The 18,059-nt window shown below is 42.7% G+C and overlaps 1 protein-coding gene across 4 annotated transcripts in view; it reads right to left on the bottom strand.

The window, feature by feature from the left end:
- LOC110535015 (transcription activator GLI3) overlaps window positions 1-18,059 on the bottom strand; it is a 175,569-nt gene that overhangs the window by 12,481 nt on the left and 145,029 nt on the right. For 2 of the 4 annotated variants that reach the window (XM_090190073.1, XM_036935418.2), the window contains exons 6-10: window positions 17,669-17,818; window positions 12,122-12,323; window positions 5,745-5,964; window positions 3,128-3,241; window positions 1,740-1,877 (exon numbers count right to left, since the gene is read on the bottom strand). In XM_090190073.1, coding sequence (XP_090046199.1) covers window positions 1,740-1,877; window positions 3,128-3,241; window positions 5,745-5,964; window positions 12,122-12,323; window positions 17,669-17,818 — 824 coding nt within the window. The remainder of the gene's footprint in view (window positions 1-1,739; window positions 1,878-3,127; window positions 3,242-5,744; window positions 5,965-12,121; window positions 12,324-17,668; window positions 17,819-18,059) is intronic. The other 2 variants (XM_090190076.1, XM_090190075.1) reach the window with 1 other exon arrangement.

Genomic DNA, 18,059 nt, shown 5'->3' with positions numbered 1-18,059 from the left:
GAGGGTGGTGCACAGCGGCATTTATTTCTAGAATTAGGCCATGCGAAAAACAAAAATGGATTTCTTTGTCTTCATCTACGTAACCATCACTTTTTTTTAACACTTCAAATAGTTAATTTTTTACCTCACTTGTTTCAAACAGCAGTTTAATTTTTAAGTTTTCACCTCACTAATATCAAAGACTATCTAATGAACAATCGATAGAAAATCCATAAATGTATCAGAACTGAAAACGATGTTGCATGAACACTACCAATCAAAGCCAGACTGGAAGCATATTATAGTATTATGTTTTTTCTCCATTCAAGATGACAAGTTGAAAACAGGGGGAGGGGCATTGGATGTGGTCCAAATACTGTATTTATCCTATTACTGAGGGGGGGGGGGGGGGGGGTGTGGGGGTTTAGGAAGGGGTGGGGAGATAAGAGGGTTTTCTCCCCGCTCACCGAATTAGAGGCGAACAGTTTTATTAGCATGTCTCTCCCCCTATCTGCATGGGCATATAAAATGAGTAATTCAAATACAACATAAAAAAAAATGTAAAGGGGAAAAGACAATGAGGATGTGTTGATTCTTTTCTTCATGGAGAATATCTTGTGTGATCAAGCTCTTTCCCAGTATGATGCCCCTCCTCTTCTCCCAGCCAAACTCCCCCTGCCCCTGGAAACAGGGGCAAGAAGTTGTCAAGATCCTCAACCTTTGAGCAGAGCCCTTCAAACGCGGGAGGCAGCCCATTCCGTGCTGAGGATATCAATTATAGATAGGGGTTACTGCTGCGGCTGCGGATTGCAATGTCAGACGCCGGGATAGACAGCCGTGGAGAGCTGGGGATCTTTCTGATGTGTGCTGATCAGAATCAGAATCAGAATCACGTTTATTGTCCTACAAGAGGAAAATCTTGGCACAGCTCACATGAAATGGTCAGCTGTGTGAGCTCAGCTCCAGCTGTCATGTAATAAACATGAGTGTGAAGTAAAATCTCACCTCACAGTGGACCTAGTGGTAAGTAGCACACAGCAGGTCACAGGGGAGACCAGTCCAACGACAGCAGCAGAAGCCGTAGTAATAGTATCAGTGTAAGTGGCGTCCATAGTGCTTGTGATACAGTATTACTGTAATATCATTAACAGTTAGGTTAAGAATAGGCCCTCAGGCTTTACCAGATGAGAGTCATCCATCTCCTGGGTAGTGTAAGGAGCTGTATGACAGAAGGGGGGGAGTATATTACAGCCAGTACGGTACAGACTTGTATACAGTACAGAAGAATGTAAGGCTTAAGGCCTGATTGTGCAGGGCTCGTAGGTCGAGTCGGTGCCGGCCAAATCAGTTAGCGCCATAGCCCAACAGCGACGTGCTCGGCAGCCTTTGAGCCCATTAACCATCGTCCCCGAAACCAATCTGGAATCCGGCAGGGGCATTACTCAACGCCTGTAGGCTGCAGCACACTGTACTGAACGCTGAACATGGTGACATACAGAAGAGACTGCTGGACCAGAGAGGGCTGGAGCCAGGTGTCCAGGAGACTTGTTGGGGGCTCCTAAAATAGACTTCTAAAACTTGTTTCCTATTTATTGTGCTGTTATCTGCACAGTATCTGCATTCTAAATGGACCATAAAGCTTTTGAACTTGAACTTGATAGAGGTAGAGGGAGTTTAGCGAAGCCAGACACCATAGTCATATGGTTTCTGCCTCCTGCAAATCGAGGCTACTTCCCTATAGTGTCCTGGTAGGTACTCACATGCACTAGCTGTTCCTGCGTGTCAAACTCCCGGTGGCAGCTCTCCCAGTGGCAGTTGGTCTCGTACACCATCTCTGGCTCCTGCTTGCTCTCGTCCTTGTCACCTTCCTCCTTCAGTGTCATCCCATCCGGATGGTCCTACAGTACAGAAACCACAACGCAATTACAGCAAGGACACAACACTCACAGTGTTACAGAAATGACCCAGCAGAGATCTGCAGAATATTAAATATTGTACAGTGTGTACAGTAAGTAAGCCCATATCAATTCAGAACGTATGGGTCCGATTAAAAAAAATCTAAAATACTATGGTTAGGTAAACAACTTAATATATTATGTTCACAACACACTTGACAGGTAACAAAGTCATATCCCAACCAAAACGTTCCCTCCTCCTACTCTAACCTTCCCTAACCCAACAGACCGATTTAGTTTCACTTTTCCACTTGTGTAATCGAGTGAATCTGGCCAATGTGGCCCTGTTCGGCACACAGGGAGTAGAATGTCTGGGAGTGGAAATGTAGCGCTGCAAGCTCTGCTCTGGGTTGGCAGTTGATCTACGACAGGTCTGGGGCAGAGTATTTCAGGAATCTAACCCCCTCTTCCTGCTCTAGCTTGCTCCATTAGTCTAGACATATTTTACTGTCACTGTTAGCATTACATGGCTGGGTAGCCTGGAGAGTACTGGAGACTGTAACAGGGGAGACCAGGGGTGTACAGGGGTTTCTCTCTGGGCAAAGTTGTGGTTTGTAAAAACCACCTCGGTCTACTGTTAGTACCTGCCTGCCATGGTGTTAGGAGAGTGTGTGAAGGTGGGGAACAGAGAGAATAGGAGTTTCATTCACAGAATGTGGAACTCTCTACAGGCTTGCCTCCATTGTATGAGCTCAGAGACACTTTAAGAAGCATCATTCCAGACACAAGCACACAGAGAGCCCTTTAGAAAACCTGCAATCTAATTTCAAAAAATGTTTCCATTCACTTAAGCATCTGATTAAAAGGAAAACAATTTCCTTCTGGTACCTCCAAGATCAATGGGGCTTATCGTTTCAGAGGCAGCAGTCTGAACAAGCAGCCGAATGAAACAGGCAAATAAATAAATAGTTTTACAATAGATCACATAATTGGCCCCAAAGCTCTGCGTCTGAGAGAGTGACTGAGTGCGTGTATGGTTGTGTGTGTGGTTATGTGTGTGCGTGCGTGTGTTTTCTGTGTGAACAGAATTTAACAGCACAAGCACCACATCCTATTCTGTTGCTGCTGACGCAGTAAACCATCTCGTCTTCTGATCTCATCTTTGAATACCATAAACATACCCCTTTTCTAACACTAGATAAGAATGTCTGTTCATTGGACTATACGATAAATGCTGGCGAAGTTCAATTTACCTGGCAACTTACGGCCCCTGAGTTGGGTAGCTCCTCATCCGGTTTGATCTTGGAGCGTTTGTGGTGCATGGGTTCCCCCGTGCTGCTCACCGCTGACTCACTGGTGGGTTTGGTCTGTGGGAAGAACCACAATAAAATCACTTAGTTCAAAATTAATTCCAACATACTATATGATAGAATGACCATGAAAGTTGAGCAGAAAATAACATTTACATGCAGTTGTATAAAAACATCCTGTATGATACTGTTCAAGGGATCTAGTTAATCCTACGACAAGGTAGCGTAGTACAGCCTGTTGTCTATTCATTCGAGGTCATTGAATAAGCCAATGATTCTATACAGCAGTTTACTATCTGACCTCACCTTTGATAGACCTGACTCTGGCCTGGCTGGTCCTGGCCTGAGAGCCAAAGGGGAGTTCCCTGTTACAAGGCAGGCGAGCCAGGAAAATAAATGAACTAGTAAAGCTGAACTGGCCTGGAAAAACAGGAGAGATTCCTTGGCTCGGATCTGTGCTACTGGCCTTCTCAGAATGTTTACTCAGGGGAATCTGGAATGTAATTTCCCCTTTAACTTCTTTGGGACTGGGGGGTCAGTATTGAGAAGCTTGGATGAATAAGGTGCCCAGAGTAAACTGCCTGCTACTCAGGCCCAGTTGCTAATATATGCATATTATTAGTAGATTTGGATAGAAAACACTCTGAAGTTTCTAAAACTGTTTGAATGATGTCTATGAGTATACAAGAATTCATATGGCAGGCAGAAACCTGAGAAAAAAATCCAACCAGGAAGTGGGAAATCTGAGGTTTGTAGTTTTTCAAATCATTGACTATCGAATATACAGTGTCTATGGGGTCATATTGCACTTCCTAAGGCTTCCACTAGATGTCAACAGTCTTTAGAACCTTGCTTGATGCTTCTACAGTAAAGGAGGGGGGAATGAGAGCTGAATGAGTCAGAGGTCTGGCAGAGTGGCATGAGCTGATCATGCGTGCTTTTCTACAGACAAACAAATTCTCCGGTTGAAACATTATTGAAGATTTCTGCTAAAAACATCCTAAAGATTGATTCTATACTTCGTTTGACATGTTTCTACGAACTGTAATATGACTTTTCGTCTGGACCTGTGAGTTTGGATTGTGTACTAATCGTGCGAACAAAAAGGAGATATTTGGACATAAATGATTATCGAACAAATCAAACATTTATTGTGGAACTGAGATTCCTGGGAGTGCATTCTGATGAAGATCATCAAAGGTAAGTGAATATTTATAATGCTATTTCTGTTGACTCCACAACATGGCAGATATCTGTATGGCTTGTTTTGTTGTCTGAGGGCTGTACTCAGATTATTGCATGGTGAGCTTTTTCCGTAAAGTTGTTTTGAAATTTGACACAGCGGTTGCATTAAGGAGAAGTGGATTTAAAATTCCATGCATAAGTATTTCTGTAAATTGATGTGGCTCTCTGCAAAATCACTGGATGTTTTGGAACTATTGAACATAATGCGCCAATGTAAACTGAGATTTTTGGATATAAATATGAACTTTATCGAACAAAACATACATGTATTGTGTAACATGAAGTCCTATGAGTGTCATCTGATGAAGATCATCAAAGGTTAGTGATTCATTTTATCTCTATTTGTGCTTTTTGTGACTCCTCTCTTTGGCTGGAAAAATGGCTGTGTTTTTCTGTGACTAGGTACTGACCTAACATAATCGGTTGGTGTGCTTTCGTTGTAAAGCCTTTTTGAAATCGGACACTGTGGCTGGATGTACAACAAGTTTCTGTTTAAAATGGTGTAAAATACTTGTATGTTTGAGGAATTTTTAATTATGGGATTTCTGTTGTTTTGAATTTGGTGCCCTGCAATTTCACTGGCTGTTGGCGAGGTGGGACGCTACCGTCCCACATATCCCAGAGAGGTTAACAGCAGTGCATCTTGACACTCGAGCCACTGAGCTCCTGCTTATAGACACAGTGAAAATGTATTTGTCCTATTTGGACTAGAAATATCAAATCGGTAAAGTAGTATATGATTCTGGTTGTTTCCTCAGAGCTAGAAAGAATTCTGTAATAGATTGAGAAGATACATTTACATAGTCAGCTCTCTACCTTGAATAAGAGATCTCATCCACCAACTACTTCATAGCTAGAAACAGCAGTGAGTGTGGATCTGTGTCATTAACATGCCACAAAGTAGCAAACTAAAATGTGAGCTTTAAATGCGAGCCCCCACTTACAGTCGGAATGGAGAGACATTGTGGAATTCATCCATTCCATCTATTCCCATTTGAATCCCTGTTTCCTCCTGTGTGATTAATGGTGTCAGTGGTGGGATCCTATGCTAACAAGTCCCTTGTTGTTTCTTATGTAAAAAATACGATGTTCAAAAACGACGTTCCCAGTCGAAAATAACACATCCAGGGGACCGTAACTCCCATGAGGCCAGAGCGCGGAGGGGAGCCTACTTTTACCTGTCTAAGCCTTGTATCTGTTTAGACTACCACGGACGCAGCTAGCACGTGGCTAGCACATGGCAGTGCTATCTATCTATTACCTGTGATGATGAATCGCAGAGGCTACTGATGTGGAGGAGGGAGGAGTCTCTCACCTGTGAGGTGTCGTTAGAGATGACAGAGCGCTCTCTGGGTGTGAGGCCAGGAGGAGGAATGCCAGGGATGGGCCGCTGGGTGGTGAAGACCGGGGAGGGGTGGATGAGCGGCGGACTGTGGCCGAACGCAGAACCCACCATCCCTGTTTGCCGACCAAGCAGCTGCTGATGCATCTGAAGTGCCACGGGGTTCGGAGGGTAGGCAAAACTCAATGCCGGACTGGAGGGAAACAATATCACAATCAGTGTTAGGTAGACGAAAAAGGGTTAAACATAAAACATACAAGGTTTTGTGCAACAAGGCTTTGTGCAGAACCCCCCCCCCCCCTCCCCTTTTCCATTATCAATATTTATAAAGTTAACAATTAATGTACCACTATCAAACTACATTCTGATATATTTGAGCGGCAAATGCAATGGCAACGAGGCAAAATGAGGGACAATAAATTGTTCTGGCTATCTGACAGGAGAAGATGGGATGCTCTTGTAACACTGATTTTTATTTTATCTTTATTTAACTAGGCAAGTCCGTTAAGAACAAATTATTATTTACAATGACGGCCTACCCCAGCCAAACCCTAACAATGCTGGGCCACAGCCAGTTGTAATACAGCCTGGAATTGAACCAGAATCTGAATTGAACCAGGGTCTGTAGTGACACCTCTAGCACTGAGATGCAGTGCCTTAGACCCCTGCAGTGCCTTAGACCCCTGCACCACTTGGGAGCCCACAGGGCCCTGGCAATGAATGTTCAGATTGTTAGCACTGTGAATTCATGCTGTGTCCCTTGCCAGGCCGCCTTTGTAAATACGAATTTGTTCTTAATTGACCTGCCTGGTAAAAGAAAAGTAAAAGAAAAATGTAAGTTGATACTTAGTTGGAAAATTCTGCTAACTTTCCAAAAATTCCCAGGATTTCCAGAAATCCCTGTTGGCGGATTCTCGGAATCAGAAGGGTATAAGCAGTAAATCTGGGAAAATTTGGGGGAACCTTATGCAACCCTAGTTAAATTAACCCATCGCTCCACTGTAAAAAAATCTATGACACTGACAATGACAGAAAGACTGGGTTCTGTCAGAAATAAAGCACAATTATAACAAGCCTTTATTATAGCAACAGTATAATCGGGCCTATAATTTAGTATATATCTACATCAGCCACTTCACATTGTATTGTCTGCTTGCTAGCTCTCCCCTACTGTGAAAGAACTAGATCATGGATACCCTTCCTTTCTCATAGATCTACATTGAGGTGAGAGTGTTAACATCAAATCACATTTTATTTGTCACATGCGCTGAATACAACTGGTGTAGACTTTACTGTGAAATGCTTTCTTTTTTACAAGCCCTTCCCAACAATGCAAAGTTTAAAAATAAAAATAGTAACACAATGTGCCAGTACCAGATCAATGTGCAAAGGTCGAAGGTGTTTGAGGTAGATACAGTGCCTTGCAAAAGTATTCGGCCCCCTTGAACTTTGCGACCTTTTGCCACATTTCAGGCTTCAAACATAAAGATATAAAACAGTATTTTTTTGTGAAGAATCAACAACAAGTGGGACACAATCATGAAGTGGAACGACATTTATTGGATATTTAAAACTTTTTTAACAAATCAAAAACTGAAAAATTGGGCGTGCAAAATTATTCAGCCCCTTTACTTTCAGTGCAGCAAACTCTCTCCAGAAGTTCAGTGAGGATCTCTGAATGATCCAATGTTGACCTAAATGACTAATGATGATAAATACAATCCACCTGTGTGTAATCAAGTCTCCGTATCAATGCACCTGCACTGTGATAGTCTCAGAGGTCCGTTAAAAGCACAGAGAGCATCATGAAGAACAAGGAACACACCAGGCAGGTCGAGATACTGTTGTGAAGAAGTTTAAAGCCGGATTTGGATACAAAAATATTTCCCAAGCTTTAAACATCCCAAGGAGCACTGTGCAAGCGATAATATTGAAATGGAAGGAGTATCAGACCACTGCAAATCTACCAAGACCTGGCCGTCCCTCTAAACTTTCAGCTCATACAAGGAGAAGACTGATCAGAGATGCAGCCAAGAGGCCCATGATCACTCTGGATGAACTGCAGAGATCTACAGCTGAGGTGGGAGACTCTGTCCATAGGACAACAATCAGTCGTATATTGCTCAAATCTGGCCTTTATGGAAGAGTGGCAAGAAGAAAGCCATTTCTTAAAGATATCCATAAAAAGTGTTGTTTAAAGTTTGCCACAAGCCACCTGGGAGACACATCAATCATGTGGAAGAAGGTGCTTTGGTCAGATGAAACCAAAATTGAACTTTTTGGCAACAATGCAAAACGTTATGTTTGGCGTAAAAGCAACACAGCTGAACACACCATCCCCACTGTCAAACATGGTGGTGGCAGCATCATGGTTTGGGCCTGCTTTTCTTCAGCAGGGACAGGGAAGATGGTTAAAATTGATGGGAAGATGGATGGAGCCAAATACAGGACCATTCTGGAAGAAAACCTGATGGAGTCTGCAAAAGACCTGAGACTGGGACGGAGATTTGTCTTCCAACAAGACAATGATCCAAAACAAAACATAAAGCAAAATCTACAATGGAATGGTTCAAAAATAAACATATCCAGGTGTTAGAATGGCCAAGTCAAAGTCCAGACCTGAATCCAATCGAGAATCTGTGGAAAGAACTGAAAACTGCTGTTCACAAATGCTCTCCATCCAACCTCACTGAGCTCGAGCTGTTTTGCAAGGAGGAATGGGAAAAAATGTCAGTCTCTCGATGTGCAAAACTGATAGAGACATACCCCAAGCGACTTACAGCTGTAATCGCAGCAAAAGGTGGCGCTACAAAGTATTAACTTAAGGGGGCTGAATAATTTTGCACGCCCAATTTTTCAGTTTTTGATTTGTTAAAAAAGTTTGAAATATCGTTCCACTAAATGTCGTTCCACTTCATGATTGTGTCCCACTTGTTGTTGATTCTTCACAAAAAAATACAGTTTTATATCTTTATGTTTGAAGCCTGAAATGTGGCAAAAGGTCGCAAAGTTCAAGGGGGCCGAATACTTTCGCAAGGCACTGTATGTACATGACGGCAGGGTAAAGTGACTAAGCATCAGGATTATAATAAGACTAAAATAAAGAACTGAGTAGCAGCAGCAAATGATGAGTATAAAAGTGTGTGTGAGAGAGTGTGTGTGTGTGTGTGTGTAATGTGTATGTAGGTATGTGTGTTTGTGTTGTGTTGGTCTGCATGTGTGTCTTATGTGTGTGGGTTTTGTGTGGGAGAGTCAATGTAGTGTGTGTGAGTGAGTGTGTATATGGTTGTATATATAGTCTAGTGAGTGTGTATATGGTTTGTATATATAGTCTAATGAGTGTGTGTATGGTTGTATATATAGTCTAGTGAGTGTGTATATGGTTTGTATATATAGTCTAGTGAGTGTGTGTATGGTTGTATATATAGTCTAGTAAGTGTGTATATAATTTGTAAATATAGTCTAGTGAGTGTGTATATGGTTTGTATATATAGTCTAGTGAGTGTGTGTATGGTTGTATATATAGTCTAGTGAGTGTGTATATGGTTTGTATATATAGTCTAGTGAGTGTGTGTATGGTTGTATATATAGCCTAGTGAGTGTGTATATGGTTTGTATATATAGTCTAGTGAGTGTGTATATGGTTTGTATATATATTCTAGTGATTGTGTATATGGTGTGTGTATATAGTCTAGTGAGTGTGTATATGGTTTGTATGTATAGTCTAGTGAGTGTGTATATGGTTTGTATATATAGTCTAATGAGTGTGTATATGGTTTGTATATATAGTCTAGTGAGTGTGTATATGGTTTGTATATATAGTCTAGTGAGTGTGTATAGGGTTGTATATATAGTCTAGTGAGTGTGTATATGGTTGTATATATAGTCTAGTGAGTGTGTGTATGGTTGTATATATAGTCTAGTGAGTGTGTATATGGTTTGTATATATAGTCTAGTGAGTGTGTGTATGGTTGTATATATAGCCTAGTGAGTGTGTATATGGTTTGTATATATAGTCTAGTGAGTGTGTATATGGTGTGTATATATAGTCTAGTGAGTGTGTATATGGTATGTATATATAGTCTAGTGAGTGTGTATATGGTGTGTATATATAGTCTAGTGAGTGTGTGTATGGTGTGCATATATAGTCTAGTGAGTGTGTATATGGTTGTATATATAGTCTAGTGAGTGTGTATATGGTTGTATATATAGTCTAGTGAGTGTGTATATGGTATGTATATATAGTCTAGTGAGTGTGTATATGGTGTGTATATATAGTCTAGTGAGTGTGTGTATGGTGTGTATATATAGTCTAGTGAGTGTGTATATGGTTGTATATATAGTCTAGTGAGTGTGTATATGGTTGTATATATAGTCTAGTGAGTGTGTGTATGGTTGTATATATAGCCTAGTGAGTGTGTATATGGTTTGTATATATAGTCTAGTGAGTGTGTATATGGTTTGTATTTATATTCTAGTGATTGTGTATATGGTGTGTATATATAGTCTAGTGAGTGTGTATATGGTTTGTATATATAGTCTAATGAGTGTGTATATGGTGTGTATATATAGTCTAGTGAGTGTGTATATGGTTTGTATATATAGTCTAGTGAGTGTGTATATGGTGTGCATTTATAGTCTAGTGAGTGTGTATATGGTTTGTATATATAGTCTAGTGAGTGTGTATAGGGTGTGTATATGGTGTGTACATAGTCTAGTGAGTGTGTATATGGTTTGTATATATAGTCTAGTGAATGTGTATATGGTGTGTATATATAGTCTAGTGAGTGTGTATATGGTTGTATATATAGTCTAGTGAGTGTGTATATGGTTGTATATATAGTCTAGTGAGTGTGTGTATGGTTGTATATATAGCCTAGTGAGTGTGTATATGGTTTGTATATATAGTCTAGTGAGTGTGTATATGGTTTGTATATATAGTCTAGTGAGTGTGTATAGGGTTTGTATATATAGTCTAGTGAGTGTGTATATGGTTGTATATATAGTCTAATGAGTGTGTATATGGTGTGTATATATAGTCTAGTGAGTGTGTATGTGGTTTGTATATATAGTCTAATGAGTGTGTATATGGTGTGTATATATAGTCTGCATATATAGTCTAGTGAGTGTGTATATGGTTGTATATATAGCCTAGTGAGTGTGTATAGGGTTTGTATATATAGTCTAGTGAGTGTGTATATGGTTTGTATATATAGTCTAGTGAGTGTGTATATGGTGTGTATATAGTCTAGTGAGTGTGTATATGGTTTGTATATATAGTCTAGTGAGTGTGTATATGGTTTGTATATATAGTCTAATGAGTGTGTATATGGTGTGTATATATAGTCTAATGAGTGTGTGTATGGTATGTATATATAGTCTAGTGAGTGTGTATATGGTGTGTGTATATATAGTCTAGTGAGTGTGCGTAGGGTCAGTGCAAGATAGTCAGTGCAGATAGTTTGCGTACCATTAAATGACTATTTCACTTACATCATCGGTGAAGTCAACATCCAAACCTCCCACTGCTCACCTTCACATAGGCTCTCTCTATAAACATAGGTAGCTCCAGGTAAACACAGGTCCTATGGTTCAATAGCAGTCACGCGTGGTGGGGCTCCATTCATCCTGCCTCCTTGATGCCTGCTCTCAGCCTGGCTCCATACGTCTGCTGATCTTATTACCGGCCCTGAGTGGAAGTCAATGGGCCAAGACGCATTTGGGGGCCCATCTGCTTGTCATATCACTCATCAGTCTGGAGGCCCTATCATTGGCCCTGACACTGGGGCCACAGAGGCATGTGATTGATCAGGGTGTCCTTCCAGATCGCTGATCAATGGCTACGAGTAGGGCTATGGATCTACCTCTCTCTCTTTCTCTCTCTTTGTCTTTCTCTGTCATTTCGGTGTGTATTAGGGGGGTGGTGTTTGGGAGGGTGTGTGGATGACTGACACATGCCACCGGGGACGCTGGGTAAATAGGGGGACAAGGCCCACCAGGAGGGGAGAAACACATACGCACGCCCATAATAACCTCACTGGTCCACCACATCCTAATACAGCCCTCCACCTTCAGTAGACCAAAGTCCCACAAAAAAACATAGCCTCTGCCACAGGCCCTCCGTCCCACTCCATTCCTATACCTACATCGCTCTTCAACGTTAAGCGTGATGGAGTCATACGTTTGTGTGGAATGTTGGTTGTCTTTATCATCCCATACATTACTTTTTCCAGAAACCCCCATTGGAAATTATTCCTGCAATCAGGAAGGTTTAAACAGGAAATCATTGAATCCTCCAACCAAAATGTATTGAAAAAAGGTACTGGAATTTTGCAACCATGATCCCATACCTGATGGCCCCGGCCGAGAGGTGTCCGTAGGAGCCGCTGGTGGAGGAGCTGGAGCGGGAGTTGTTGAGGATGGTGACAAGGGAGTTGGGCGAGTTGCGGATCATGGTCTGCAGGTCAAAGCTGTGCTCCGACAGGGGAGAGATGGGCAGGGCCCGCTTCCTACTTGGCCTTGCCGTCAGCCTGGGGCTGGGGAACCTGGAGCCTGGAAGAGAAGAAGGCAGTAGAGTAGACAGTAGAGACATTAGACGCAAGAAGTTGTAGTCTACAGAACCTCTCTGGATAGAAACCTAGTATGTGAAAGAGATAGTGATTTATCTATTGTGTTTAATCAGATTCAATTTTTTGTATGTTCATTTGTGGCTTGACTTATTTTTCATAGATTTGAGTGCTTAGAGTGAGCTTCACTGCCTCAGAAAAACGTAATACAATCCAATCAACAAGCAAAATGTCTTCTAACAAATGGCAAATTTGAATGAAAAAGTGCAACTGTCAATGGATGAACTTCATACAAGACAACATAGGGGTGGGTGCCTAGTATGTCAGAGCACTTTACTGACTGGGTTATGGCAATCAAAAGTATCTAATCAAATCTGATGTGCCTCCTTATTCAAAAGCAGTCAATGTTGAATGGAAAAGTGGCTTTGAAAAAATACCAAGCAGCCAACAACACAAGCTTTTTTCTCTCTCTCTCTCTCTAAACACATAATGAGATGCAATGTTGCCTTTTCACTCTGAGATGTCACAAGACGGGGAAAAACAGAAGGAAAAGTAAAGAAGCGAAGGGAGGAGAAAAAGGATAGAAAAGACGCTGAGGGGATGTTACGCTTTGTGAGTGAACTGACACAATGACTTCGTGACAGAGTAGGTCGGGAAAAAAATGTCAGCTGTTTTTTCTTTTTTCGTGGGCAAACAAAACCAGCTTACGCAGCCCCTGTACTCCCTCCCTTTTCCCTCCCTCCATCCATTCTCCCTCTCTTAAATTCAAACACTCACTCTTGCCTGACACATCCAGCGATTACAGAGGCTTCCATTCACATGGAAATCAGTCGTATGATTGTGTGTGTGTGTGTGTGTGTGTGTGTGTGTGTGTGTGTGTGTGTGTGTGTGTGTGTGTGTGTGTGTGTGTGTGTGTGTGTGTGTGTGTGTGTGTGTGTGTGTGTGGTGGAGTTCCTGGCATACGTACGCCTGTGTTTGGAGCATGGCGCTCCAGGGAGAGAGGAGGGAGGAGGAACACCCCTCTACATTGTCTCTGCTCTGGCCTCTTTAGAAAACCTGCCTCTCTCTCTTTAATGTCTCAGAGAGGGGATTTGGGGGGGCAAACACACACTCACACATACAAACACACAATTCCCCCTACGCACATACATACATGCAATCGCTCACATTTGCCATTTGAGGAATTTGTTCCTTGAAATCTGACTCAGTTTTATCATCCAGTTGTACTCACACAAACACTGCATCTCACATACCTGCGATAACCACACTCCTCAATCAAACTTCTACCCCCTGGTTGACCTAAGACACGCCCTCCCAAACCATGCCCCCATACCTCTCTATGACAAACCTCCTAAAAACCACGCCCCAGGTGAGGGACTGCCTCCACCTGTGGAGAGTTAGAAGGGGGGAAGGAACAAGGGAGGGGGTAGAAGAGGGTAGCTGTCCCATCATAGCTGGGCCTCCTGGGAGTTATGTTTATTAATGCTGCAGCCAAATGATAAATCGGCCAACCAGGAGGAGAGGAGAGGGAGAGGTAGAAGAGAGGGAGAAGGGAGCGCCTTGGCCCGTAACAGGGTAGCTGGAGTGTCCCTCTAATTTCACTGTGATTTATGGACTGGGCTGGGCTGGTTAGGTACAGCGTCATTAATTCACACGAACAGGACAGCGAGGGCCCAGACAGGCTGGACTGACGGCGGTAGAAGTTCTACTGGTGGCAGTAGAAAATAAACCAGGAGCCTGGAGCCCAAAAGCACAACAACCCCCTAACCCACACAGCTGAGTTAGGGACACCTGAGAAGACCCTGGCCCTCTCAAAGCACAGCACAACTCCACACCCCTTCTCTCCCCCTCTCATTTCCTCCTCTTGTATCCTACACGATCATCATAACCATAAACTGGCAGTAATATGAAAACTAAATAGGACACAGCTATACTGTCCAACAACTAATCCACTCCCTCAACAGGACTGAATAAAATAAAATACTGTCATTCATAGGGTTCGAGCAATAGTGGGAAGGACTGGATGGGATCTTATTTTTAATATATATTTTTTAAATTTTACCCCCTTTTCTCCCCAATTTCGTGGTATCCAATTGTTTACGTCCTCTCACTTAATGTGTGTAAATATTTGTATGAACATAACAATATTCAACAACTGAGACAAACTGCACAAGTTCCACAGACATGTGACTAACAGAAGTGGAATAATGTGTCCCTGAAGAAACAGGGGTCAAAATCAAAAGTAACAGTCAGTATCTAGTGTGGCCACCAGCTGCATTAAGTACTGCAGTGCATCTCCTCATGGACTGCACCAGATTTGCCAATTCTTGCTGTGAGATGTTACCCCACTCTTCCACCAAGGCACCTGCAAGTTCCCTGACATTTCTAGGGGAATGGCCCTAGCCCTCACCCTCTGATCCAACAGGTCCCAGATGTGCTCAATGGCCATGGCAGAACACTGACATTACTGTCTTGCAGGAAATCACGCACAGAACGGGCAGTATGGCTGGTGGTATTGTCATGCTGGAGGGTCATGTCAGGATGAGTCTGCAGGAAGGGTACCACATGAGAGAGGAGGATGTCTTCCCTGTAACGCACAGCACTGAGATTGCCTGCAATGACAACAAGCTCAGTCCGATGATGCTGTGACACACCGCCCCAGACCATGATGGACCCTCCACCTCCAAATCGATTCCGCTCCAGAGTACAGGCCTCGGTGTAACGCTCATTCCTTCGACGTCGATAAACGAAAATCCGACCATCATCCCTGATGAGACTAAACCGCGACTTATCAGTGAATAGCACTTTTTGCCAGTCCTGCCTGGTCAAGCGACGGTGGGTTTGTGCCCACATCTACAGTCCCTATGCCTCCTTGCAGCATGCCTAAGGTATGTTCATGCAGATGAGCAGGGACCCTGGGCATCTTTCTTTTGGTGTTTTTCAGAGTCAGTAGAAAGGCCTCTTTAGTGTCCTAAGTTCATAACTGTGACCTTAATTGCCTATCGTCTGTAAGCTGTTAGTGTCTTAATGACCGTTCCACAGGTGCATGTTCATTAATTGTTTATGGTTCATTGAACAAGCATGGGAAATAGTGTTTAAACCCTTTACAATGAAGATCTGTGAAATATAGATTTTTACAAATGATCTTTGAAAAACAGGGTCCTGAAAAAGGGATGATTCTTTTTTTGCTGAGTTTATATACACCCCAGAGTCTGCAACACCACTAAGCAAGGGGCACCACCAAGCAAGCGGCACCATGAAGACCAAGGAGCTCTCCAAAACGTTGTGGAGAGGTACAGATCAGGGTTGGGATATAAAAAATATCCAAAACTTTGTACATCAGACGGAGCACCATTAAATCCATTATTAAAAAATTGAAAGAATATGGCACCACAACAAACCTGCCAAGAGAGGGCCACCCACCAAAACTCACAGACCAGACAAGGAGAGCATTAATCAGAGGCAACAAAGAGACCAAAGATAACCCTGAAGGAGCTGCAAAGCTCCACAGCAGAGATTGGAGTATCTGTCCATATGACCACTTTAAAACGTACACTCCACAGAGCTAGGCTTTATGGAAGATAAAAATAAGGCATATGGGAGACTCCCCAAACACATAGAAGAATGTATTCTGGTCAGATGAGACTAAAATTGAGCTTTTTGGCCATCAAGGAAAATGATATGTCTGGCGCAAACGCAACACCTCCATCACCCCGAGAGCACCATCCCCACAGTGAAGCATGGTGGTGGCAGCATCATGCTGTGGGGATGTTTTTCATCGGCAGGGACTGGAAACTGGTTAGAATTGAAGGAATGATGGATGGCGCAAAATACAGGGACATTCTTAAAGGAAACCTGTTTCAGTCTTCCAGAGATTTGAGCCTGGGATGGAGGTTCACCTTCCAGCAGGACAATGGCCCTAAGCATACTGCTAAAGCAACACTCGAGTGGTTTAAGGGGAAACACTTTAAATGTCTTGGAATGGCCTAGTCAATGCCCAGAACTCAATCTAATTGAGAATCTGTGGTATGACTTAAAATTGCTGTACTTCAGCGGAACACATCCAACTTGAAGGAGCTGGAGCAGTTTTGCCTTGAAGAATGGGCAAACATCCCAGTGGCTTGATGTGCCAAGCTTATAGAGACTTACCCCCAAGAGACCTGCAGCTGTAATTGCTGCAATGGGTGCCTCTACAAAGTATTGACTTTGGGGGTGGTGAATAGTTAGACACTTTCAAGTTTTCTGTTCTTTTGTCTTATTTCTTGTTTGTTTCACAATAAAAATTATTTTGCATCTTCAAAGTGGTAGGCATGTTGTGTAAATCAAACAATACAACCCCCCCAAAAAATTATTTTAATTGCAGATTGTAAGGCAACAAAATAGGAAAAATGCCAAGGGGGTGAATACTCTCGCAGGCCACTGTATTACCAGCAATGATCACAGCCGATTGTGAAGTAGTGAAGAGGTAGCATAGCCATGGCATCTTCTCCCATTTGAAACCGAGGCCCTAATTGTTTTGTTTCACTCTATTAATCTTAAGTGTTGATACAGAAGAAAGAATTTCTTCCTGTGATGATGAATGGTGGGACATTCCAATTCCCACTTAATAGCAATTAATTTTCAAATAGGCGTGCAAGTTTGGCTAGTTTTAATTAGTTTGTTCGGAGGAATGGGGGGAAGGATGAGGGGGGACTTCACCCCGGATTTCCATGAAAGCGGCGAGTGGCTGACTAAATACCTTCTCATCAAAGAGAGAGGGGTGAGGCTGTCCGACCTTCCCTAAGATTCAGTGTGCATTTAATTTCCTATTTACACTTTATAATAACTCATTAGCATAAGTCCTCTGCACAGGCAGGCCTGAGCCTGGCACATTAAGACAATGGCTCATTTAAATCATGTCAATTTAGAATCGCTAGCTAGTCCCTCCTCATTTGGTAGGATTGTTGTTTAGCTCCATGTAAAACAGATTGTTGTATGGTGCAGGGAAGTAATGTTGTAATCTATCTAGAATACTCCGTTTTTAAAACACAAATACAGACACCCCCACCCCCCCACATACAAACAAAGTAATGAAATAGTTGTTTACAGTGTATCCCCTATATTCATTTAGCATATGATTTAAATATATATATATATATATTGTATACTTCAGCAGAGACACACTTTGGAATGGATAGTTGTTGGCTCAATGACTGGAAGTCTATGGGAACTGCTAGAATGTCATTGCACTAATGCTAGTAGCAACCCCCCCACCCCACCACTGCTGAAAAGGATCATAGGGGAAACACTGAGTTTGCATCAGTGTCTTAAACCCAGTGCAGTCAGACTTACTCTCCATGGCCTGTAGATACTCCATGTGCAGGGCGCTGCTGGTGGCCGTGGAGGCCACAGAGGGTAGGAGGTCCGTGTACGGGCTACGGTGGCCTGCCAGGAGAGCCATCTGGTGGTAGTACTCTGCTGTGGTCAGGCCTGTGTGAGGGGCTAATGAAGGTGTGAGGTGGGAGGAGGGGGGAGAGAGAAACAGAGAGAGACAGGAGAGAAACAGACAGGAGAGAAACAGAGAGAGAAAGAGAGAAAGAGAGAAAGCGAGAGAGAAAGAGACAGAGAGAGACAGAAAGACAGAGAGCGTGACAGACAGAGAAAGAAACAGAGAGAGACAGAGAGAAAGAGACAGAAAGAGAGAGACAGACAGAGAGACAGAAACAGAGACAGAGAGAAAGAG

Source organism: Oncorhynchus mykiss, chromosome 11, assembly GCF_057628025.1.
Source record: "Oncorhynchus mykiss isolate SJ-2025 chromosome 11, ASM5762802v1, whole genome shotgun sequence".
NCBI lineage: Eukaryota > Metazoa > Chordata > Actinopteri > Salmoniformes > Salmonidae > Oncorhynchus > Oncorhynchus mykiss.
Note: the sequence above shows the minus strand (reverse complement) of the source record. Positions and strands in the feature narration are given on the sequence as shown.